The sequence below is a fragment of the Dendropsophus ebraccatus genome, chromosome 6, assembly GCF_027789765.1.
Source record: "Dendropsophus ebraccatus isolate aDenEbr1 chromosome 6, aDenEbr1.pat, whole genome shotgun sequence".
Lineage (NCBI taxonomy): Eukaryota > Metazoa > Chordata > Amphibia > Anura > Hylidae > Dendropsophus > Dendropsophus ebraccatus.
The window spans coordinates 37,082,284-37,107,093 of NC_091459.1; the positions used below are offsets into that span (position 1 = coordinate 37,082,284).

The 24,810-nt window shown below is 43.1% G+C and overlaps 1 protein-coding gene across 1 annotated transcript in view; it reads right to left on the minus strand.

The window, feature by feature from the left end:
- SEC63 (SEC63 homolog, protein translocation regulator) overlaps positions 1-24,810 on the minus strand; it is a 43,086-nt gene that overhangs the window by 8,361 nt on the left and 9,915 nt on the right. Inside the window, exons 5-18 of the mRNA XM_069974804.1 lie at positions 23,791-23,852; positions 23,562-23,620; positions 21,684-21,734; positions 19,685-19,793; positions 17,848-17,942; positions 17,624-17,756; positions 17,449-17,541; positions 16,771-16,925; positions 15,814-15,961; positions 8,207-8,289; positions 5,626-5,685; positions 4,532-4,702; positions 1,956-2,099; positions 115-216 (exon numbers count right to left, since the gene is read on the minus strand). Of these exons, the coding sequence (XP_069830905.1) occupies positions 115-216; positions 1,956-2,099; positions 4,532-4,702; positions 5,626-5,685; positions 8,207-8,289; positions 15,814-15,961; positions 16,771-16,925; positions 17,449-17,541; positions 17,624-17,756; positions 17,848-17,942; positions 19,685-19,793; positions 21,684-21,734; positions 23,562-23,620; positions 23,791-23,852 (1,465 nt within the window). The remainder of the gene's footprint in view (positions 1-114; positions 217-1,955; positions 2,100-4,531; positions 4,703-5,625; positions 5,686-8,206; positions 8,290-15,813; positions 15,962-16,770; positions 16,926-17,448; positions 17,542-17,623; positions 17,757-17,847; positions 17,943-19,684; positions 19,794-21,683; positions 21,735-23,561; positions 23,621-23,790; positions 23,853-24,810) is intronic.

Genomic DNA, 24,810 nt, shown 5'->3' on the forward strand with positions numbered 1-24,810 from the left:
TAACAACATGTAATGTTTCTGATAAAGCCAAATCATATATAAAGGTTTAAGATGACCACTAAACTGCTGTTAAGATAAGTTTACTACAATTTATGAAGCATTGGTGTACATTACCTCTGGAAAATATAAACTATATACAGGATGTGTTATTTTAGATTTGGTTTCTAGTAGAGCTCGGTCTTTCCGCTGAATGCTCTGCTGCAGCTCCTGCCACTCCTGAAAGAAGAACATGGACACTTATTATTCTATGTAAAACAAACAGCTCACACACTTCAATATGGCCTGTAATAAAGTCGCCTATAGTAAATTCTCCCAAGATAAACCTAGTCTTAGATGTTATATCCTTCTCAGGATCCAACTAACAAGGCCTTGGATATGTGAACAGAGCTGAGCAGTAATACCTTTCACAACCTGTAGACAGATGTGATGAGGTTTCTGACAGAAACAGCCACGTTTCCATGATCTGGATCGGACTTGGAAGTTTTTTTCTTTTTCCTAATCCTGTTTAACCCCCCTAACATTTCAGCCATAAATGTAAGGCCCCCTTCACAAGTCTGTGGCCGTTTTTACGACCAAGAAACTATCAGTGTTTCCTGGCACTAAAAATAAATCATACTCACCAGCTGCAGGATGCTCCCCTTTGGTTTCTCCTTCTGGCTCTGCGTGGGCATGTGTGATGTCACTTAAGCGCAGCAACCCTGAGGAGGAGGTAGCGGCCTCTAGTGACCGGAGGTATAGTGCTGCCTCCAGCCACAAGGATGATTGACAGGGTTAAAAGGCCAGCATCAGGCCCAGGTTACCATGTAATGCATCTGGAATTCCAGATTCCAGACAAATATACGACATATCCTATATTATCTGGAGCAATTTTCTAACACGGACACCCTTCGGGGAAAAAAACCCATGAAGGGTATCTGCACTCAATAGAACCCGATAGGTTCGGAAATTTATCTGGATTTCCTGATAAGAAATCTAAATAATTTTCACGGACGTGTGAAGGAGGCCTTGGTTGGCAGTGAGCCAAATGACTGCTGACTTCTCTGGCTGCTCCAGACTGAATATTTATATTATCTCTATAGACTGCCATAGAATCTCCAGCGATGAGACAACACAGCCAGCTTGGTTAAAAATCCAACATGTCTGATCCATGTTAATACAGAATATGCAAAAGAAGAGCCCGTGGAGGCTCATCGAAGAGTCTCGAAACACAGGACTAGCCAGATATTCCTCCAGGAAGGTCCCAGCCAAGGGGTGGCACCTGTGTTTCGAGACTCTTCGATAAGGCTCCACAGGTTCTTCTTTTGCATATTCATGTTTCCCAGGGGGCAATGCACCTAGGATTTTACTGCATTGAGCACTTTCATTAGCAGCCGGCAGTGTTATCTATCGTTTGGCTTATCGCCCTGAGATCAGCGATCTGTTTCTCTTATGTTAATACAGAGACAGGGGACAGGATGACAGTCAGGCTCATTGTATAGGATAAAGGTTGTTGTTGAAAACAGACATAACTAATGATTATGGTCGAAAACACCAAATACAATCTGCATGAGATTAGCTACAATTATATGACAGGTAGAAGGTATTGTGTGCCATTTCTGTAGGAATACCTATAAACTATATATTACCTTAGCATCATGAGGTCTGTTGAAACCTTGTTGTCCAGATTAATCAAATTGTGTAAAATAGAAACTGGGGTAAACTGCCCACAGTCACCAATTGCAGCTCAGCTTTTATTTTACTAAGCTGGGTCTGGGTAGTGGTGGAGGTGAAACTCTTGTACTTAACTCTGAACACACAGAAATAAGCTGTGATCACTGATTTTTTTGGTTGTTGCTGTTGTATACCTATATGCATCCATTGGCCTAAAAGCTGGAACTGGCTCGAAGTTTGGGGAAGAGATGTATATTAATGTAGGGATGATACAATACAGGAAGGAATAGCCTAACAAAGCTTACCGCTTCATCATCTTTGCCATGCTTTTCATCGTTGTCAGAATCCTTGTCACTTCCATCACTCTGGGAATCCCTGTTGGTATCCTCATCTTCAGAATCGCTACCTTTATCAGAAACATCGTCGTCTTCCTCTTTCGATGCAACATCCTAATAAAGTGATAAAATATCAACAAATTCTACAAGTGTTTAAGGGACCTTTTACACGCCCAGACAAATCGCTTGTTTAGCGAACAAGTGATGATTTTTTTCTTTTGAACAATAGGCTTTTAGACAAGAAGGTAAATTGGTAGGAAAAGTCGTTACTGCGATCGTAATTGCGTTCATATATATATTCTGGGAATATTCGTAATTGTGTTCGTATCTATATACTGTGGATGATGAGTGTTTACACTGAAAGACTTGGGAACGATTAACAAAGATTTTGAGGTCAGCACAAAAGATGCGATCAACGACATACAAATGAATTTTCATTGTAGTTAGTTCATTGCCGCATTTATACCAGACGATTAAGGTTTACATCTGAACGATTTAATGATTTTTTTTTTCACGATAATCGGCCAGTATAAATGGACCTTAAGATTCTTACAGCTTTATGAACACATGAGATGGCTCTTTTGGGTGGGGCTTATTTTAAAATGTCCATTTAACTTAATAGATATACTGTGTGAAAAAAAAATTTATCTGTAAGTACAAAAGTAAAATAATGTCCGCTATTTGCTCTATAACCTCTGCAAATTAACGACACGAACACTGTGTGAACTTTGCTGTTTCCATAGACTTCAATGGAATTTGTTGAAGACTAGAGATGAGCGAACCTCGAGCATGCTTGCGTCGATCCGAACCCGAACTTTCGCCATTTAATTAGAGGTGGCTGCTGAAGTTGGATAAAGCCCTAAGGCTATGTGGAAAACATGGATACAGTCATTGGCTGTGTCCATGTTTTCCAGACAACCTTAGAGCTTTATACAAGTTCAGCAGCCCCAGCTAATCAAATACCGAACGTTCGGGCTCGGATCGACTCGAACCCGGTTCCCTCATCTCTATTGAAGACGAACAACCACTGCCGTTATTTTACTAAAAAATACACTGTGTGAACATGGCCATTAAATAATTTTATATCTTTGTATAATTGCTCCAAAGTGTCCACCATAAAGTATGCTAAAAGTCTTGACTGAACCTAGTAAGTAATGTTCTAAGCTTCTGTGCAGACCTCCACTGTCTCTCCATGGTTATAGACTCTCATATTTATGCAATCTTACCTCTGACCCCAATTTCTTGGTAACCTAAATAGACAATCCTAACCTGCTAATAGATAATAAGGGCAGGGACAGGGAGGCTGTGCGCACCTTTGTTGTGTAATCTTAACTATTAACAGTTAATATGTAAATGCGGGCACTCGGGTAATCCTTTAACCCCTCAGTGCACTGATCTGATGCTAGCTCTTGTAAAATGTCTACCAAAGTATATTCCTCCAGCACTTTGCCATTATGTCACTTTAGGTTGCCGTTCACTGCCGAGCGCAGGGTGAATATATATTGGGAAGCATTTTGCAGGATCTGGTGGGTGGGCAGATAAGTGCACAGAGGGCTAAGTTCATTGCCCCCAGTGCACTGAATGCCTGCATGTGTGTAAAACAGATATTGGTAAAAACAGGCCACAGCAATCACTCACAGCTCAGCTTTCATTTTATCAGGGGTGAAAGCTGAGCTGTGATTGGTTGTTATAGGAAATATACACGACTCAATGAGCAGAGAACAGCAACATTTCAACTCCCCTTGAGGTCATTTTAAAGCTCATCGGAGAGGATGTGTACTTCCTGTTACAGTTAGGTTAGTAGCAAGGGCCTTCTTGTCAAGGTTGACTGAGATGTGTATCAGCATCTGGATTGTGGATGTTTTTCATCACTTCTCAGGATATGTTCATGTTGTACATATCATGTACTTTAATTTTAGTAACAGGACTGTCTTTCGGGGGCTTCTGGGTCAGAATTTTAAACTACAAAGACAAATTTTTACCCACCTTTCATACACCTTATTTTTTATGCAAAACTGTATAAAAGGCATCTGGCAGTGTTAAAGAGGAAGTCCCACAAAACATAAAAATGACAGGTCGGGAGGTTGTGGGGAAAAAAAATAAAGAATGTATACTTACCCGTGTCCCCATGCTCTTGTAGCGCTGCTTACAGATTTCTGACAGCCACCAGCCTGTTGCAGCTTCAGCTGCTGATACGTCACGGCCCCCATGATGAACTGCCCATTCAGCCAGTCAGTGACTGCAGCAGTGTCCCGCCCCTGTCACCGGTTGGCTAAGCAATCCATCAGTCAGGTACATGACGTTGCAGTAGTAGGAGCTGCTGGAGGTGGGGACATATCAGTAAAAGGCAGAACTATGTGGACACAGGAATGTGTAAGTATACTTTCTATTCTGTTTGTGCCCCCCCCCCCCCCGCCTACTGGTGATTTTTTTGTTTTATGGGACTTCTCCTTTAAGTGCAAGCTGATATTTTCACAAATCTTGCTATATAGGCATCTTATGCCCGTCGATTACCCAAAGTTAGTAGCATAGAAGAAATTTCTCACATTTGCAGTTATATCGTTGGCTTGCTTCTGTTTCCCTTGTTTCTGTTGTGTTGAAGGCGGGGGAGCTGGCTTCTTTTTTAGTGGTTTCTTTTTCTTGGATTTGGAAGACTTCTTTGCGGTTTTATTTTTTTGCTGCCAGCCTTTGCTCTTTGTTTTGCCACTTTCCCCTTGCTGTAAATAAAACAGAATATAAAAAAAAAAAACCAAAAAAAAAAAACCAATAAGTTCATTCTCTGAATACATCTTTTCTTTGGTGATGTTTCATTGCATAGGCCCAAAAAGGAATGTTTTTAACCGATTTTTACTGACTAACTCCGTTCACTGTGTATCTGTTGTGCCGAACAGCTGATCAGTGTGGGATAGCCTGTGGATAGCGCGTCAGTAAGTTTGGCTCTGAATATCACCTCAATTGGGCAACTGATAACCCAGCTTCTTTTTATAGTACTGAAAAATAAGACATTACCATCGCACTGTGTCTGGTACTGCAGCTCATGTCTATTCATTTAAATAACCTGTGATTCAATATCAGACACAGCTGCACGAGTGTGGATACTGTTGAGTCTAGTACTTAAAGTGTATCTCAAAGCATGTTATGCAGTGAAATAAACAGCAGCAGTGAGGACCACAGCTGTATCACTGGACACAGCAAAAATAAAGCCGGTGTAGTATCTTTTGTTATTTATCACATAACCAGGCACTGAGAACCCCATTAATATTCAGAACAGTGGGTGCTGGTCTGAATTAAGATTGCTGGAAATACAAATGAAACAAGTAATCTTTAAAGAGGTTATCCAGAAAAAAGGATAGGGGAAAAGTAGGAGGTCACGGGGGGGTGTTTACCTCTTTAGTGGATAGGGGAAAAGAGAATTTTTCTTTGTACAGCGGAAGAAACAGCAGACTCAGCTTTCAATAACCAGCATCTGGCTATGATGTATCTGCAGCCTGCATATAATTATACTGTTTCATATATGAGGCAGCCAAAATGTCCACTAAAGAGCAAAAGGCACTGTACTGGTACACCATGACACTTGTCATAAATTCATCACACTTGGCACCACCTGGACACAATGGTTTTCTTAACAAAGAACACATACCCCTTCTTCAACTGGCTGGTCTTCAGCAGAGCAAGCAGACTGTTCCTTCTCAAACACTTCCTACGTGGAATAAAGAAAAATGAACAATTAAGAAGCAATACTTTATAGGACTTCTAAAGGTTTACTACTAACTTCTAAAGGTTTACTTGATACTTAAAGCTCCAGTCTTTTTGAAGGAAAAAAAAACAAAAACAAAACACTATTGAAAATCTATTTTGAATTTTGATCAGCTAGATGGGCCCTCACATCAATATACAACACAATAATCTTGCAGCAAGGGATATATAGATATATATATATATATACACATATCTATATATATATATATATATACACACATTATATATATATATATATATATATATATATACACACACATATATACACATACAGTAAATATTGTTAGCGATGTTAGTGCAGCCCTTGTCAACCTCTCCTCGCTCTCGGATGTCCTGCTAGCTTCAGTCGGCTCCCTGCAGTGTCTAAAGTGACAGGCCACTAAGCCAATAACCAGGACAGTGCCGCGGCAATAAATTGATTGAGGGACATCAGGGAGCAAGGAGATGTATGACTATTATTTTTTCTTTACACAGTCATAAGCCATCGGCCTGGCAGCCGATTATTTTAAGTCAGGACCTAAATACACGATCAGCCAGTCGATCAATCAGCTGATTGTGTCTTTATTACAGGGAGCAATGATCTGCTGAATCAGCCTGGTTAGGCAAATTATCGCTCGGAGTAAGACTCAGCTTAATGAAAGCCTATGGCACTGGGTCTCACGCTGGAGATGGTAGCTAAGGAGATAAACAGAGAAGTCTCATAAGGTATACTTATATGTGGCAGAGAGAATGGGTACTCTGCCTATTCTAGAGAGGCAGAATTTGAACGTTTTATTTTTGCAGGCACCATTTTTAAAGTTTCTATTTTTTTCTTTTATTTACTGTAAAGGAGCAGAGAGCAAGAGGACTGAAAAGTACAGCAACTGCTTTAGTATGTGTGGTGCTGTACATCAATCACATGGGGGATTGATGGCTGAATAGTGGGAAGAGAGAGTCAGCATGAAGCGAGAAAGAGGGACAGGGTTGTAACTGTACGGGAAGGGAGCCAGGGATCAGAAAAGTACAGTGTTATACTTCTAACCCCTGACAGTCATCAATCCCACAGGGGATTGCTTGACAGAGAGTAGCAGAGGTTGGAGTGAAGGAGGAAGAGGAAGGAAGTACGGAAACACAAGGGAGGTAGCAGAGGTGCAGATAAGTGCAGGTAAGTACAATTCTTCTTCAGTGTGTGCAGCGTTTTACTTCTAACCTCCTGTAAGTTATCCAACACATGCTGGATTGAAGAAAGAATAGGGGAAAGAGTCAGCAGATAATATAGCGCTTCAGCCCCCCCCCCCACACACACACCGTGGCAGAGCCTGGCCGACCCCCGCTAGAGACCCTTATACTTAACCCCATGCACGAAGTCCCGCTCCTGGACCCACTCCCATTGCCGAGATATCCCCGTAGGAAGCCGACGCTCATAGAGAATGAATAGAATCCAACGGTAATATCTCGGCAACAGGGACGGGTCCAGGAGCAGGACTTCGTGCACAGGGTAAGTATAAGGGTCTATAGCGGGGGGAGGGTCGGCTGGGCTCTGCCCCGGCAGGGGGGGGGGTGACAGGTCCTCTTTAAAGCCCATTCCATGCTGCCAACGTAAATGTGGGTCACAACGTTATGCATGACACATTGGCAGTTGGAACATATATAGCCGCATTGCCGACACAAGAGCCTACTGGTTGTTTATAAGCCTGTTATTAGAATTTATATGTAGATTGGGATGCCCTAAACTGCTAAAAAGTTCCCATTAAGCACTGAAATGCTGCTGCAGCTGACATTGGAGGGGAGTCTTGATTTATCATTTAGGAGCAGTGAGGCCAGAAAGGTAAATAGTCCAGGATCTTTCCACTGTACATTGTAGTAGCCAAGCCCCCTCCCCCTTCCTATGTTCCATCTTGGTGTCTGTTAGGCTGGGTTCACACTGCAGGGGTTTTTTTCCCCTCAAAAAACTGATGCATTTGTGTGCATCCTTTTTTTCCATTGACTTCCATTATTTCAAAAAAATATTTTTTTTTAACAGACACAAAAACGTAGTCGACCTCATTTTTGTGTCCGTTAATAAAAATTATCCATTTTGATTATTTTTTTTTTTTTTTTAAATGGATTGCAAAAACGCAGTGTGAACCCAGTCTTACAAGAAGCGGACTGATGAGCCCATGAGTTAAGCCCCCCGCTGGCCAAGACTTCACAGCTTTTTTTCTCTGGTGTAAGTAGTCATTTTTGGTAAATGAGACTTACAAATGTTTTAGGAAACACACAGGCTATGAAGCTGCGGGAGGTTGTTTGAATAGACTGATCATTTGGACAATGTCTAATAAGCATGTTGGGAAGATTGGTGGTATTCATTACACTAAATTGCAATGCAACGATTTGGATATTTGTATTACAACTGGAGAGTCATCTTTGCATAACCAAAAGTAAATTAGATTCCGTCAGATTAAGTTTACTTTCTAGTTATTACTAGAATTATTCATACTTACGGCCATTGTTTGTCTTTTAAGGGTGACCAGGACAGTGACCAGGGAGCCCACCGTAATGTTGTTACTGTCTTCGTCATCTAGGACTGTAACAAATACAAACAGTGCGGTAATAAATTCATATCAATCAAACTGCTTTAATACTTTCAATCTACATCCTTACATCATTATATATCATGCTGGGTTGCAGATAGAGTTGCAATCTTGATCTTGTTTTAAAGCCAAAAATATTTGCTCGAGCTGCTCCCCAGCCGAAGATACAGCAATTAGTAGAGAGGAAGTAGCTCATTTGCCTTTGGTTACTGAATTGCATTCTTGGCATGGACAAAAATTATAGGGTATTCCCATCTACAGTATATGCCATAAATGCAGGTCTCACCTGCACCTATGTTGAAATCAAAGGTTTCACAGCCCCCTTCCAGGCTACTCGAGGCCACAAGAGGTCAGTTGAGCTGGCAACTTTACACAATTTGTGTAACTCCCATAGCTTTAACGGGAAACAGCGTTGCATTCCCAGCTAAATATTTTACGTAACTCATGGAGTTATAGACACCGTGTAGCTCACAGTGTTAAAGGGGTTATCCAGCGAAAATCTTTTTTCAAATCAACTGGTGTCAGAAAGTTATATAGATTTGCAATTTACTTCTATTAAAAAATCTGAATTCTTCTCATACTTATTAGCTGCTGCATGTCATGCAGAAAAAGAGGATTTTTTACTCACCGTAAAATCTCTTTCTCGTAGTCTTCATTGGGGGACACAGATACTATGGGTATAGGCTGCTGCCACTAGGAGGCGCTGACACTAAGAAAGAAACAAAGGAAGTGACTCCTCCTGAGCAGGATATACCCGCCCACAGGCACTGAGGTAAACCAGTTTGTGCCAGAGCAGTAGGAGAAGTCAAGAACAGGTAAAGTAGGAATAACACCAAAAACTGAGAAAACTACCATACCGATGAAAAACCCAAAAGAAAAATGGGTGGGTGCTGTGTCCCCCAATGAAGACTACGAGAAAGAGATTTTACGGTGAGTAAAAAATCCTCTTTTCTCGTGCGTCTTATTGGGGGACACAGATACTATGGGACGTCCAAAAGCAGTCCATGGGGTGGGAAAGATAACCGCTAGACAAGAGCGCTTGGCGAGAAGCCACAAAATAGCACCAACACAACCATCAAATAGGAATAGAGCAAGGGTTGATGCTGAATGCGTCAGAGAAAACCCCGACAGGTCCGCGGCAAAGGAAAGCGGGTCTAGTCCCTGGAGCAACGTGCTGCACTGCAGAGTGGGTTGTGGCCTTCCTAGAAGCCAGCAACATGATGTAACATTGAGTCCAACAGAACTAGTAGGCTAGATGTGGGGAAAAAAGCAGACGCCCAGCCAAGTAGGCGACCACAGGCGGCAGGGACTTACTCTGAGGTAGAACAGAAAAAAGGCAAATACAACCATGACGGGAGAGACTGGAAAGTGTTTCGTGGCACCTAGAGGCCTAAGGCGTCAAATAAAGGAGAAAGGACTGAGAGTCTCTCATAGAAGGTGCTACATGAGATGCAGGAGAAGCTGCGTCCCTGACTATGGAGCAGGGAAGAATGGCCAGGCTGGAAGCTCCATAGGCCTAGGAGTACAGTCTTCACTGTGAAGAGAAAGCCATGGCCTATGACATGAGTTACCCCATCTGAGAAACACATACATGTTAATAAGAATAAAGCTTTCCAAGCGTAATGCAGTCCAGGGAAAGAAGGAGAGGGAGAAAAGAAAACCGTGATCTGAATCTTGAGCAAGTTGTCCTGAAAAGAGTACAGTAGTACCTGGTACCCCGCAGTGTCCGACAGAAAAGATGAGCAGAGGAAGCCGGTAGGCCGGGAAAAAAACAACTCCATGGGCTGTTAAAGCCCCAGAAAGGAGGTCGATCATATAAAACACTCCGCTCCAAGGAAGCCTAGAGGTACTCGAGAGCATGGAGTCAAAGAAGAAAACCGTCGAGGGAGGTCGAGGTAAGGCTTATAGGCACGGGAGTTGTCACAGGACAAGGGGAACAACAGTTAATACATAGACTAGAGTCCATATGTAGACTAGATCTAGAAACCAACGCCTCAAAGGGTGAGCAGAGACGTTGCTTGAGAAAGGAACCTTATGCGGGATCCAATGGCCACATTGAAGAGATTAGCGGATCAACCAGCTCAACCGGATCCCTAGGCAATTGGAAAGGCGAGAGCCAGATGCATTCTGGTGGACAGAGCAACAGGAAAACAAGGGGACTTTAATGGTTAATGAGAAAAGATCATCGAGAATTGGCAACTTGCCGAACAAATGAAGCCTGGCCAGAATGCAATAGGTTCGGAGACGATAGAGCCTTAGGTAGGGCCAGACATGGGCCAGTGAACAACCCTGTTTGCAAGTAGAGGAAATCTTTAAGGGAGAAGTTCTCGAGGACTCCACATGGGAGACAAGATAAGGGAGGGGGACCGGGAGTCCCATCTGGAGAGCATGGCAGGTCAACAAGAAGACCAAGGACAAGCAAGTCAAGCAGGAGTGCTCATAGAGGCCAATGAGGGCTGAAAACCCACACCTGCCTGTCGGAAGAAGCAATCTCGGAATAACAGTCCTCTGGAGGACTGTAGGATACCTATTATACTAAATATTCCATCCTCACGGAGAAGAGAAGGACTGCTTGAAGATTTCCTGACTGAGTAGTAAAAAACCAAACCTAGGATAGGGGGGTCATGCACAACAGTGTGCTACTTCAGAGCGTAAGAATAACTGTGTATGCGGGAGCACTGCAAAACCCTGAACTGAGAACAACAATGCTTCATAGTCCATATGGCCAAAAAAGGACACTTGGAGAAGCTAGACCACAAAGGGACCATACACCTAGGCTTAGGACGGTAGAGAAACAGTACAGGCAGTAAACAGGAATCCTTAACCTGTGAGACTGCAGCTGCCTAAGAGAGAAGACTAAATACTAGCCATGTTGGCCATAGGCAGATGCAGAAGGAGAAGTCCTAAAGCAGCACTGTGAGTCATGTAGGCAGTCGATGTCCTACATACACCAGGGGTAGAAGAAACCCTTACTGTTTTACCTGAGGAACCGAGAGGCCTCACTTCACCCAGATCAAAGAGAAGAGGCAATGTGGCTGGTGCTGACCAAGGACAGCTTCCTGAAGTAGAGCACCATGAGACAATAAGAACAAACCTCGCTGAGGGCCATCCGCAGTATAGCAGAGGGGACGGTCTAGGCAATACAATACTACTACTGTTACCAAGCCATACTACTGGGTAACAGCCAGTGAAACAAATGCCAAAACATGGTAGTTATGCCCAGATGAAGGACAGAAGAACCACCCTGACAGTACCAGGATGAAATAGTGACTGTACCTATATGCTGCCGGCCACTCAGAGGACCAGAGTATGACAGTACAACAGTCCGGGGGCAGGTAAAGCGAGGGGTTCTGTACCTCGTGTAGTGGGACACGTAGCAGGATGCTCGGGCTTTAGAAAGGATACGGCCCGAGAGGAATAAACCAAGGTTACACTGCCCGAGAGCAGGTAATGAGACTTGCTAGTGGAAACATACAGAAGACGAAATGGTGTGGTAACAAGTTACCCTATGATGATCCCCTGAAGTGACAGGCACCGATCATGGGAGTCCTACGAGGATGAAAGGTAATATACAGGGTAACACGAGCAGAGTAGCTGCAAGCAGTAAGTAACCAAGGACCAGCATTCAAGAGATACAAATCCCTGGACTGGAAGCAGGTAATGTGCCTGGTCAGACCTGTAAACTAGACAAGCAAACAGAAGCCTACAGGGTGTGCTCTGGGAGCAGGGAAGAGAACAGGACTGAGTCCCAATGTAAACGAGAACTGGACACGAGAAATGCCAAGCATCATCACTATAATGCACTATAATGAGTGGACCTGAAGAAGGTGTATTACATCGTGTAACAGAATACCACAATCTGTGCACACCGAACTACAGGTAATGTAGTTGGAGCCATATCATGCAACAGAGGGCAGAGCTCTGAATAACCTTGTACCACCACCTGGGAGGTGATAACGTGTCCAGTTCTATGTCTCTGACATCATGTAGTAAAGGAATCTATGTCATGAAGATGAGAGGCAGGTCTGAAGCACCGCCCGCTAAGGGGTGATGTTAATGACAGAACATGTGTCGTGCTTGTGACATCCTGTAGCAGAGGGGGTAGCTCTGAGTAACACAGGAACAATGATTGGCAATGGGTGATGTGTCTGGTCCCATAACCTGTATGACCAACCATGTAGCAGACGGTTCTCCTGGTTGGGAAACCGTGTAGCAGAGGGTTCTGCTCAGAGCCCAGATACACCGCCTGGAAACAGGTAACGTGTCTGGTTCCGTGTACTTACCGTGACACTGTGTAGCAGAGGGTTCTGCTCAGAGCCCAGATACACTGCCTGGAAACAGATAACGTGTCTGGATCCGTGTCCTGCTCGTGACACCATGTAGCAGAGGGTTCTGCTCAGAGCACAGATACACCACCTGGATAGCGGGTAACGTGTCTGGTTCCATGTACTTCTCGTGACACCATGTAGCAGAGGGTTCTGCTCAGAGCACAGATACACCACCTGGATAGCGGGTAACGTGTCTGGTTCCATGTACTTCTCGTGACACCATGTAGCAGACGGTTCTCCTGGTTGGGAAACCGTGTAGCAGAGGGTTCTGCTCAGAGCCCAGATACACCGCCTGGAAACAGGTAACGTGTCTGGTTCCGTGTACTTACCGTGACACTGTGTAGCAGAGGGTTCTGCTCAGAGCCCAGATACACTGCCTGGAAACAGATAACGTGTCTGGATCCGTGTCCTGCTCGTGACACCATGTAGCAGAGGGTTCTGCTCAGAGCACAGATACACCGCCTGGATAGCGGGTAATGTCTCTAGTTCCATGTACTTCTTGTGACACCATGTAGCAGAGGGTTCTGCTCAGAGCACAGATACACCACCTGGATAGTGGGTAACGTGTCTGGTTCCATGTACTTCTCGTGACACCATGTAGCAGAGGGTTCTGCTCAGAGCACAGTAAGCTCCGTCTAGTAGTGAGTAACGTGTCTGGTGCAGTGTCCTACTTGTGACACCATGTAGCAGAAGGATCTCACTGAGGGCACAGAAACACTGTATGGTGATGGGGAATGTGTCTGTGCGTATGTGGTTGGAGGGGAACCAGAATGTGTATATAAGTATTAATGTAATCTTAAATATATAAAATCTGACACAGAGGGGTCAACCAGCACCAAAAATGCTGGATCTGCAGACCAAGGGTTGCTGGAACATTATATGGAACATTGGCCATAATAAAACATGATGCAAGCCATTCTTATATATGTAATGGTGTAATAACCACTTCCACCAGTAGGTGGCAGGATAAGCTGCTGGGAATAGAACAGTGTGTGTGGTAGCTCTCCCGGGAGAGAACAGGAACACACACACACAGACACACGGCAGGATGCTGCAGTCCGCAGCACCCGAAAAGGGGCGGGGCAACCCGGGAGGGGGCGGGGCATCACAGTGAAGGCTCCACAGAGTTAAAAAGATAACAAAAATGGTGATGCTGCGGCCCTTACGGCATCCGAAAGGGGGCGGGGCATCCCACAGTAAGTCCCAGCAACTTAAGAAAAACGTCAGGATGCTGCGGGCTGCGCGGCTCCCGAAGGGGGCGGGGCCTAACGGGAGGGGGCGGAGCATCCCGGGGTGCAGAATCAGCCACATAAGATACAGGGCTGGATGCTGTGGCCCACGCGGCACCCGAAAGGGGGCGGAGCCTAACGGGAGGGGCGGGGCATCCACAGTGCAGTAGTGCAGGCTCAGCAACCTAAGAAAAATGGCGGGGTGCTGCGGCCGACAGGGGGCGGGGCCTAACGGAGGAGGCGGAGCATCCTCTAGAGCAGGTACTCCAGACATAGCCACAATAGGGAAAAAAGGCGGGAAACTGCAGCCTGCACAGCACTGACAGGAGTGGGAGACCCCTCACTGTACACCCCATGGCACCCAGAGAGGCACCAGTACAAAATAAAATGGAGGAGGGGGCTGGCCTGTTACTGACTGAGGAGAGAGCCACAGAGGTACAGTGACCCTGAGGGAGTGGAGCATGGGGAGATGGAGAAATCCCTGTGTGAGGAAAGCATGGCCCGGGGGTTGTCTATAAGAATACAATGGTGGCCTGGGAGGGTGGGCAGGGGGAATATACTTACCATATAGGAGCCCATACTCACCATTGCCGTCTTCAGCCGGTGGGTGCCTCACCTTACGCGCCAAGCTCTGGGGGGCGAGGCGGGAAGGGGCTGTGCGGATACAGAGTCCGCAGAAAGGCGACCAGACAGTCAGACTGATTTGGTGCCATGGTGTCACGTTGCCGGCCGGTGGCAACCGAGGGTAGACAGTCCATCTATATTTATGGTCTGTTCCCTGGTAGCATAGTGAGGGGATCAGGGTGGGTCTAGATTACCCACCGTGCCCAAGAATCCATAAGACCTAGAAGGAAAAAGAAAATCTAACTAACTAAACATAAAGGAAGAAACTGGTCTGGAGAACCCAGACCTGTGTCTGCCTCCTACTGACACTAAGCTAAACTGGTTTACCTCAGTGCCTGTGGGCGGGTATATCCTGCTCAGGAGGAGTCACTTCCTTTGTTTCTTTCTTAGTGTCAGCGCCTCCTAGTGGCAGCAGCCTATACCCATAGTATCTGTGTCCCCCAATAAGACGCACGAGAAATGTTTTATTTTCAGTCTGACACAGTGCTCTCTACTGACATCTCTGGCCGAGACAGGAACTGTCCAGAGCAGGAGAGGTTTTATATGGGGATTTATAGAAAACCGAGACAGAGTTCCTGTCTCGGACAGAGATGTCAGCAGAGAGCGCGGTGTCAGACTGAAAATAAAACAATAATTCCTGCATGACTTAGGAATTTTTAATAGAAGTAAATTAAAAATCTGTATAACTTTCTAATATCAGTTGATTTGAAAGAAAAAGATTTTCGCTGGATAACCCCTTGGCGACCCTGGGCGTACCTGTACATCATGGGCCGCCTGGGGATGTTCAGAGCAGTGCCGCACGGTCCGATCACCGTGCCCTCTTATTAAGTAATCGGATTCAGCTGTCAACTTTGACAGCTGCATCCGATTACTTACTGCAGACGATCCCTGGTGTCATTATTAATAAAAAAAAAAAAAATAAAAAAAAAACTCCCGTAATAAAAGTTTGAATCACCCCCTTTTTCCATGTTATAAATAAAAAAAAATAAACAAACATGTTTGTTATCGCCGCGTGCGTAATCGCCCGAATTATTAATTTATCACATTCCTGATCTCGCACGGTAAACGGCGTAAGCGCCAAAAAATCCCAAAGTGCAAGACTGCTCACTTATGGTCGCATCAAATCCAGAAAAATTGTAATACAAAGCGATCAAAAAGTCACATATGGGCAATCAAGGTATCGATAGAAAGAACACATCATGGCGCAAAAAAAAAAATTACACCTCAGGCAGCCCCGATAATTTTAGCATTTAGCAAGGGCTGCACGGAGATAGTTAGCGATGCCCGTGCAGCCTTTGCCCTAAACTGTTAAAAAATATTAGGACATACCACGTACCTTGTGGTTTTACCTCCATTGTGACATGTGGAAAGCTACCAAGAACTGCCACCAACTCCTCATAGCTGCTATCCTCAAGAAAACTGAACAGCAAACGACGATCTGACTCCTTCATACTGACCAGATCCCGAATAGACTTTATTTTAAACTATAAAATAAATAAAATTACAAATATAAACAAAAAGACAACAAAGAACAACATATTCCCCTCATAATGTACATAATACTTTACAATTCTTTAGTTTTATTCTTTACTGCTTTTTAGCAGATTCACAATAAATTGGCTTTGGCCCATTTGGCAAAAAAAAAACCATAGGTCTAGTTTAAGAATTCCCAAACGTATTCGTGATTGGCATATGGCTTATCTTTCTAGGAACAGGTATACTCTTATTTGTTTACTGCTTAATAGACACCAGCACTTAACTTTTCAAACGTCATCAGACATTTTAAAAGTCGTTGATCACAGCAGGTGTCACTGCTGAGACCCATTTCAATCCTGAGATACAGGGAGAGAGTGCCGCAAAACAAGGAAGACGAAAAAGCCTGGACACTGAGGGGCAAATGCATCAAGGTTTGCAAGGACCTCCCCTTGTGCGAATTTTTAAAGTTTTGCACCTTGCTCACCATTTGGGGGGAGAAAAAGTGGCACAGCATTGTGCTCGGGTTGACGTGTCCTCCCCTTGCACAAAATTTATTAACATTTTTACCTCGATAAGGCATACAGGGCATACAGCAATAGTACAATCTTTAGCTATCTCCCTGGCTTCCATAGAGATTGAAAAGGGGATAACCTGTAATCATGAGACAACCCTACTAACATTGACTTTAAGAGCATTTTAAATCCAAATTATATCACCTAAAAAGGTTCTTAGTAAAAAGATTTCTTACACAGTTCATTGTCCGATAACAAAACATCTAAAACAGGAAAGAAATAGGCCACAGCTCAGACCAATATACCTTTTTGTGGTTAAAAACTCGTCTTAAATGGTCCTCTTCAATAAATGGCAGCTGCAAAAAGGGAGACTTGAACTGCTGGAGGCCTTGCACGCTCATCTGACACAGCTTCATGCAGTTCTCCAGAGAGGAAAGTGATGGTGGCCTGAGCTCCCTTTCTTCAGAAAGAGCAAGAAAAAAAATTAAAATAATAATGGTAATAACTGTATCATCAGCACGGATAAAAACATTTCAGATGCCCTATGACCCTTACAGTTACCCTAACGCACCCTAAAGGGGTTATGCAGGATGACAACAAACAAAAAAAACACTACTTTCTTGCATAAACAGTGCCATCCCTGTCCTCAGGTTGTCTGGGGAATTACACTTTAGTTCCATTTAATTCAAAAAATACCCAGTCAAAGGACAAGTGGTGCTGTATCTGGAAGAAAGCGGCCACTTGCTCTTTGCAGTTGTCTGTGTAATAGCAGCCAATCTTGGCCAGGCAGTTTTACACATGGCTCAAAAACAGTTACAATTACAGATTTATTTTTAGCAGTTTTTTGGACATTTTTGGCCTGTTCTTGACTAATTTTTGCTGCAGTCTTTTTCTTGACTATTTTGCTTTTGGCAAGGTGATGTAGCTACTAGTTAACACATATGAGCCTTATCTAATATAAGAAAACAATAAATGTGTATTACCTTCACGACTACGAGCCATGATTATCAGCTGGCATATGACATTAACCATTTCCTGAAGCAATGCAGGACATTTTTTTAGAATAAACTGCTGATCTGAAAGAATAAAATGAACAAAAATTAACAAGCCCGTTTACCTACAAAATAAGAAAAAAAAAAGTCACACAAAAGTATTTACCTTCTTTAAGTGTCTCTGGGATCTGCATCCGGGACAAGTGAGCCAGTAAGAGGACTCTGGACTTTAAACTGTATGGACAGGTCAGTGGAGGCTCATTCTTCTTTAGATTAATACCACCAATTTCTCTTATCAACTAAAAAGGACCAAAGAGAAAAATCAGACACTCTTGGCACTAAGGAGAACGTTTTATATACTAGACTGAGAAAAGTGTTTATGTACATTACCTGAGGAATCAGTATATTGTCTGCAGGCCTGCTTGTTGCATCTTTATTGTACTGTGGGTCAAACTCTGATGCACCAGCTAGGACCATAATAAGCCCTAAAAGAAGAGATTCAATTGTAAAATACCACATCAACGCTTCTGGATACATTCTACATATGAAATGTGATAAGAATAAGAATAGGAGAGAAAGGTGAATCATTAGAAGAATACTGCTGGCCAGTTATAGTATTACATGTGCATTAAAGGAGAAGTTCGGCCAAAAGTATTTACCTATGGAAAGTTAGACAAATTCCTATCCCCATCGCCACCACCCCGTTTCTGCCGCTGCCGAGAGCTCACCGCTGCTCCTGCCGACTCGTTCCTGAGGTCACTCCTGGCAGCTCGCGGCGATGACGTTATGGGGTGGTGGTGATGGGGATAGCCCTGGTACTACTCCCCCATCATCTGCTCATAATACGAGCAGATGATGGGAGGAGTAGTACAGAGCATATGGGGGGGGGCGATTTGGTGAAGGGGACTGCCCGGTACTACTCCCCCATCATCTGCCCATACTATGAGCAGATGATGGGAGGAGTAGTACAGTGTATATGTGTCCCACAGCCCCGAGCAGGGAGGGGGGGGGGGGGGGGGGGGGAGGTAGTTAGATGCACAGGCACCTCTCTCCCTCCTGCTCGGTGCCCTCCAAATGTATTAATTGAATACATTTATGGAATACAAGTATTCCATAAATGTATTCAATCAATAAGGCAAAGTGTACATACATTACATACACTTCTATAGGCACAATAAAGTGCCACAGACTTTAATATATAGTGTGCACCCCCCCTGCTGGACACTGCATCGGAATTACAACTGATTCGTAAAATCACGGTTTTTAGAGTATTTGAAGCCTTCCTGATCTACAAAATGAAGGGAAATAACAGAATATGTGCATTTCCCTTAATTAATGTACAGTATATTAGGAATTTGTCTAACTTTTCATAAGTAATAACAAATAAAAATATTTTGGCTGGAGTTGTCCTTTAAAAACTGAATACTGCAATTTATTTTACTTATCTGAAAGTAATTATCAGAAGTAAAAAAAAAAAAAAAGAAATTAAAAAGAAATTCCACATATTGGAAATAAGCATGTCAAATCCAGTGTCAGAAATGTAACCTGGTGTAGGCCGTGTTGCTAAAACGGTTAATGCACGGATTATGCAGGCAAATTCTTCAGCAGAATATGGGCACCTCTCTCCAGGATGTAAAGCTCAAAAGAAAGTAGGTCTTTTTAATCAAAATGGGCAAATGAAATGGGAATACAAGGATATTTTTTATTAGTCATCATTCAAAAAGGTTTTTGATGGGAACATAGGCTACAGAGAGAGAAAGACAGCTAAAGATGGTGAAATCTGCTCATTAATGTCACATACAAGATAAATAATAGTAACATAGTAAAAAGGATTGAAAAAAGACAGGAGTCAATCAAGTTCAACCTACAGAAACCCTATTGTGTTGATCCAGAGGAAGAAAAAACCCTTATGAGGCAGATGTCAATTGTCCCATCAAATGGAGAAAAATTCCCGACTCCAATGGCAATCAGAATAATAATGGATCAATGATCTCACACATGAAATCTAATGCCCTTAACTTGTAATATTGTATTTTTCAAGAAATGGCCGGCTATACTGCTGCTTCTCATGAACACCCCTTCTCCCTGGCCAGCCATATCCCCCGGTCGCCCGATGGGTGGGCGTGGTAAGGCGAGGAGGTAAGCCGCGCCTGATTTACCATGATTTACGCCTGCTCGCATTATCCCGTGTAAGGGGGCATTCACACGGAAACACCAGTATACTTACGCTTCATGTCCATGTTACGCGTCTTATACACAAAATATGTGTAGATCTGCGTAGTGCGAATAAGGATCTGATCTCCACTATAACGGATTGATTTATACCACCAAGAACCCTAAAACAAAAATTCCATGCAAGAAAATGAAACAACATTATCAAGGCATTATCAAAAGCTTTAGGCCTTATTCCCACACTTCGCGCACACGCCATATATACGGGTGGTGTGCAGTGGAAAGGATTATCAGAACTCCCTGCATTATATATCATTATGATGCCGGGAGCTCAGAGACAGTTTAAATCTTTGCAGTACTGTACTGCCACAGCTGCACGTCCACGTGGCTTTGTCAGTGCAGTACCACACAGATTTAAACTCTTGGTGCCCCAGGCATCATAATGATGTATGATGCAGGGAGTTCTGATAATCCGTTCTACTGCACCCCACCCGTATATATGGCGTGTGAGCGGAATGTGGGAATAAAGCCTATGAGCGCTAGGCCTGTGTATTCTCTACTACTGCACACTGGAAAGTATTTCATAACATATTACAATCTCAGTGAGGACATCTTAACAAATTCTTATTACAAACTAACTGGTTATTAAAAATAAAGAGATAGTGGATGTAGGTGACATATCTATGTATCTATATAAAAATTAGGGGTCTCATTAACTAAATGAGATAGCAGACACCTCTGGAGAGAGCTTACCAGAGTTATGGTTCTCCTATAAGAGACCCCCATACAAATAAAACACGAAGCCAGTTCTGACAGAGTCAGTAAGTTTGTCTAACTTTGCTCTTACGTATACAGTCACTCCGGCCGTACTCTGAAATTTTTTTTTTAAATCAACTGGTATCAGAAAGTTATACAGATTTGTAAATTACTTCTATTTAGAAATCTGAAGTCTTCCAGTACTTATCAGCTGCTGTATGTCCTACAGGAAGTGGTGTCTTCTTTCCAGTCTGACACAGTGCTCTCTGCTGCCGCCTCTGCCTATGACAGGAACTGTCCAGAGTAGGAGAGGTTTTCCACAGGGATTTGCTACAGCTCTGGACAGTTCCCGTCACTGACAGAGGTGGCAGCAGAAAGCACTGTGTCAGACTTGTAAGAATACATCACTTCCTGCAGGACATACAGCAGCTGATAAGTACTGGTAGACTTCAGATTTCTAAATAGAAGTAAATTACAAATCTATATAACTTTCTGACACCAGAGGATTGGAAAACTATTTTTATTGCCAGAGTACCCCTTTAAGGATCTGTTCACACTTTCATTCCATTTTTATGAATCCATCATGATCAGTTATAAAAGGAACACAATTATTTTACCCCTCAGGTATCTTCCTCATAGAAACGGGAAAGAGTCAACATGGATGCAATATGGGCTAAATTCAGAAGCGACAACCAATATGGCTGCACGTCATGTTGTCAATTTCACATACCACAACAGAGGAATATGTGAAGTAAAGGAAACCTAAATTAGCAGACATTGCATACTGCAGACGTGCACAGCTGGGGATTTCTCATATGTTTTGCAGCAGCATATCCCTCTTTTCCTATTCAGAATACATGCAACTATACATGCAAGTGCATGAAGAGAACAGAAGAAACTGCTTAAAGCAGAACTAGTGATCAGCCAACAGATATTGGCCATCTTAAAATTTTCTCACTCCATGTGCAAAGCTGACAACGGATCAAGTGATCACATGTCATATAGTGATATAAGTGATGTCTGAGCAGATACAGCTAATTCTAATTATCACACATCACAATCGATTACACATGTATTGAAACAACACTTGGTTGATGAAGCAGATGGGATTGCCTGATAAACGTCTGCCATCTGCCCCGATTCATAAAAAAACATTAACTCCTAAGAAGAAAAAAAAAAACCACACATTTTGTGCTAGAAAATGGATTCAGCTCATCCATCATTTTTTCTTCTATTCATCCCATTTTACTTATTCTTAGCAGGTTTGCCAGGTGCGGTCATAACTAAAGGGTACTTACCACAACGACTGGAAGGATGACCATGAAGGCTAGTCCATAAACCAGCAAAACCTAAAGAAAGCATTAGAAAGGTCAGTGACATATGGTAAAAGCTGGACGGGTGTGGTGGTGTAGCTAGTACAGAACAGACCATACACATACAGTTACATAGTTTGTAAGGCTAAAAAAAGGTACTTCAGCCTTTTAACCTATAGGGGGACATTTATCAAACATGGTGTAAAGTGACACTGGCTCAGTTGCCCCTAGCAACCAATCAGATTCCACCTTTCATTTTCCAAAGAGTCTGTGAGGGATGAAAGGTGGAATCTGATTGGTTGCTAGGGGCGACTGAGCCAGTTTCACTTTTCACCATGTTTGATAAATCTCCCTCATAGTGTTGATCCAGAGGAAGGTAAAACCCCTATGAGACAGAAGCCAATGTTCCTACTTTTAGGGAGAAATTTTCCATCCTGCCTCCAAATCTTCAATCAGAGTAAACTCCTGGATCAATGGCCCTTCCCCAAAATCCAGTGATTTTAACCTGTAATAATATTGCACTCCAGAAATGTATCCAGGCCCCTTTTATTGAGTTCACCATGACCACATCCTATGGCACAAAGGCCTATCGTCTCACTGCTATTACAGTAAAGAACTCCTTTCTGTGCCGATTTTCCTTCAGGCGTTGAGGATGCCTGCTTGTTACAAATACATTCCTGGGTATAAAAAGATTACGGGAGATATCTTTGCATTGCCCCCTGATATACTTATAGTCAGTTGTTTTTTTCTAAGCTGAATAGCCCATCATCTTCCTGGGTTGTGTAATCTTCCCATTCCATTTATTACTCTGGTTGTCTGTCTGTGAACCCTCTCCAGCTCCACTATATCTTTCTTATACACTGGTGCCCAATACTCCACACAATATTCTATATGTGGTATGCTCGTGATTTGTACAATTGTGGAACCATTTCTCTGTCATGTGCATCTATGCCTCTTACTGGTGACACTGGTTGCTAGAGTTACATTTACGGTCAACTAAAACTCCTAAAAGTCCTTTTGTGTCCTATGTCAGTGTTTTCCTACTTAGTACTCAATCCCATCTTGGATTTTTCCTCCCCATGTGCATAACCTTAAATTTATGTGTTCATCATCACCTGTCACATAGCATTTTCATTTTATATATGAACCTTTTACTGCACAGTATCAAATGCTTTGGAAAAATCTATGAAATCCTGTGAGCTGCCCCGGTCCAGTCTTGAGCTTACTCCTCATAGAAGCTGGTTAGTCTGACAGGACAGATTCCTTATAAACCCAGGTTGATATGGAGTTATACATTTCTTCTATTGAGACACTCCAGTATAGCATGTCTTATAAAACCCTAAAACAAATTACAAACCATGGAGGTTAAACTATCCGGCCTATAGTTCCCAGTCACTTTTTGAGTATTGGCACTTCGTTTGCTTAGTGCCAATCTTGGAGAACAAAGCCATGACTATACTTAACGCCTCTGGAATACAAAGGGGGGGGGGGATGGGGGGAGAAATGCCATCTGGACTTTGCGATTTCTCTTTTTCATTCACTGCCTTCCCAGACCATGCCTGGTGGATAACACAGTCGATCGGTTTTGCCAAGGGTTTCTTTACAAGTTCAAACGACATAAGACACTGAACACATCTGCATTATGATGGACATCAGTGTTTATCAAGAAACCCTATTTAACTTAATGTGACGTAAAGTGGGGTCAGTCATATTCCAGCCAGGGAAAATATGGCTGCATTCAAAGATTATTTTGCTAGCAAAGACATCAGAATCTGGAACACATACATCTAGCACAGGCTAAAACACATCTGAACAGAGCCCAACATTTATTTTATTAAACACATTGACGTCTCAGTAACTCACCAGCATTGAATTTTTCTGGTCCACAATCCATGCTGGCAATGCAATGCCAAAATGTGTGGCTTTAAAAGAAAAAGGAGAAGAGTCACTGGAACAATCATTGTTACATACATATAATGTTTTTATTATTATTATTGTTGTTATAGACAGACAAACACAGACATGTTTTCTTGTAATGAAGCAAACGATCAGAAAGTATACACGTTGACAATGATGGTTAGTAGTCATTTACCCTGTGGTCCATCAGGATTGCCATAATCTTCCCAGTTTCTCCTAGCTTCCTCATCTGTTAACCTGCAAATGTAAAGTTAAAATATTAATAAGCAGCAAAGTAGATAAACAGATCAGCAGCTTTACCGACACTCGTATTAGCAACTATTACACTACTGCACAGTTTCGATAAATCTCACCAAGTATGACAAATCTTTGCCAATAGAAAGAGCCTGGGGTCGGTTTAAAAATAAAAGTAGCAATAGTTTGTTCCCTTGATCCCCCCATGGCTCCCAGTCTCTACTTGCCACCACTACTACTTTGTTCCTGTGACGAGTCAGCCTCAGAGGAACAGACCCCTCTTAGCCAATTTCTGGGGCACTCCATACAGGTACACTGTGTCATAGGAACAAGTGGCCCCATACAGGGACTGGAAAAAATCCAAATGGCAGTTGCAGAAAATCGGGGATATCCAGGATAAAAACCAAAAGCATAGCTTCTGTCTTCCAAAAACAGCTTGTGTGTGGTATTACAACCTCGCTCCATTCACTTCAATGGAACGGAACTGCAATACCACATATAAACTGGTATAAGACAATGGTTTTGGAAGCAGCATTTTTTTTTTTTTTTACTCCTGGATGACCCCTTTGACTTCAAACTTTTAAAGCGCCTCTGTACCGACAATCTGGCCCCCCAAACCACTTGTACCTTTGGATAGCTGCTTTAACTCCAAGATCTGTCCCAGGGTCTGTTCGGCTGGTGATGCAGTTATTGTCATAAAAAAACAACTTTTAAACTTGCAGCCCTGTGTCAAATTGGCGTAGCCTAGAGTGTCTGTACCCCAGGCTTGCAACACCTGTCCATCCCTCCTCCCCACCCTCTTCATCATTAGGAATGCCCCTAGAACAATTTTGCCTATTCATTACCTGTGTAAACACTGCACATGAGCTAGAACATTAAGGCACCTGTGCAGTGTTCAGGTGAGGAATAGGAAAAATCCTGCCTGGGGGCGCTCCTAGTGATGAGGAGGGACGGAGAAGTG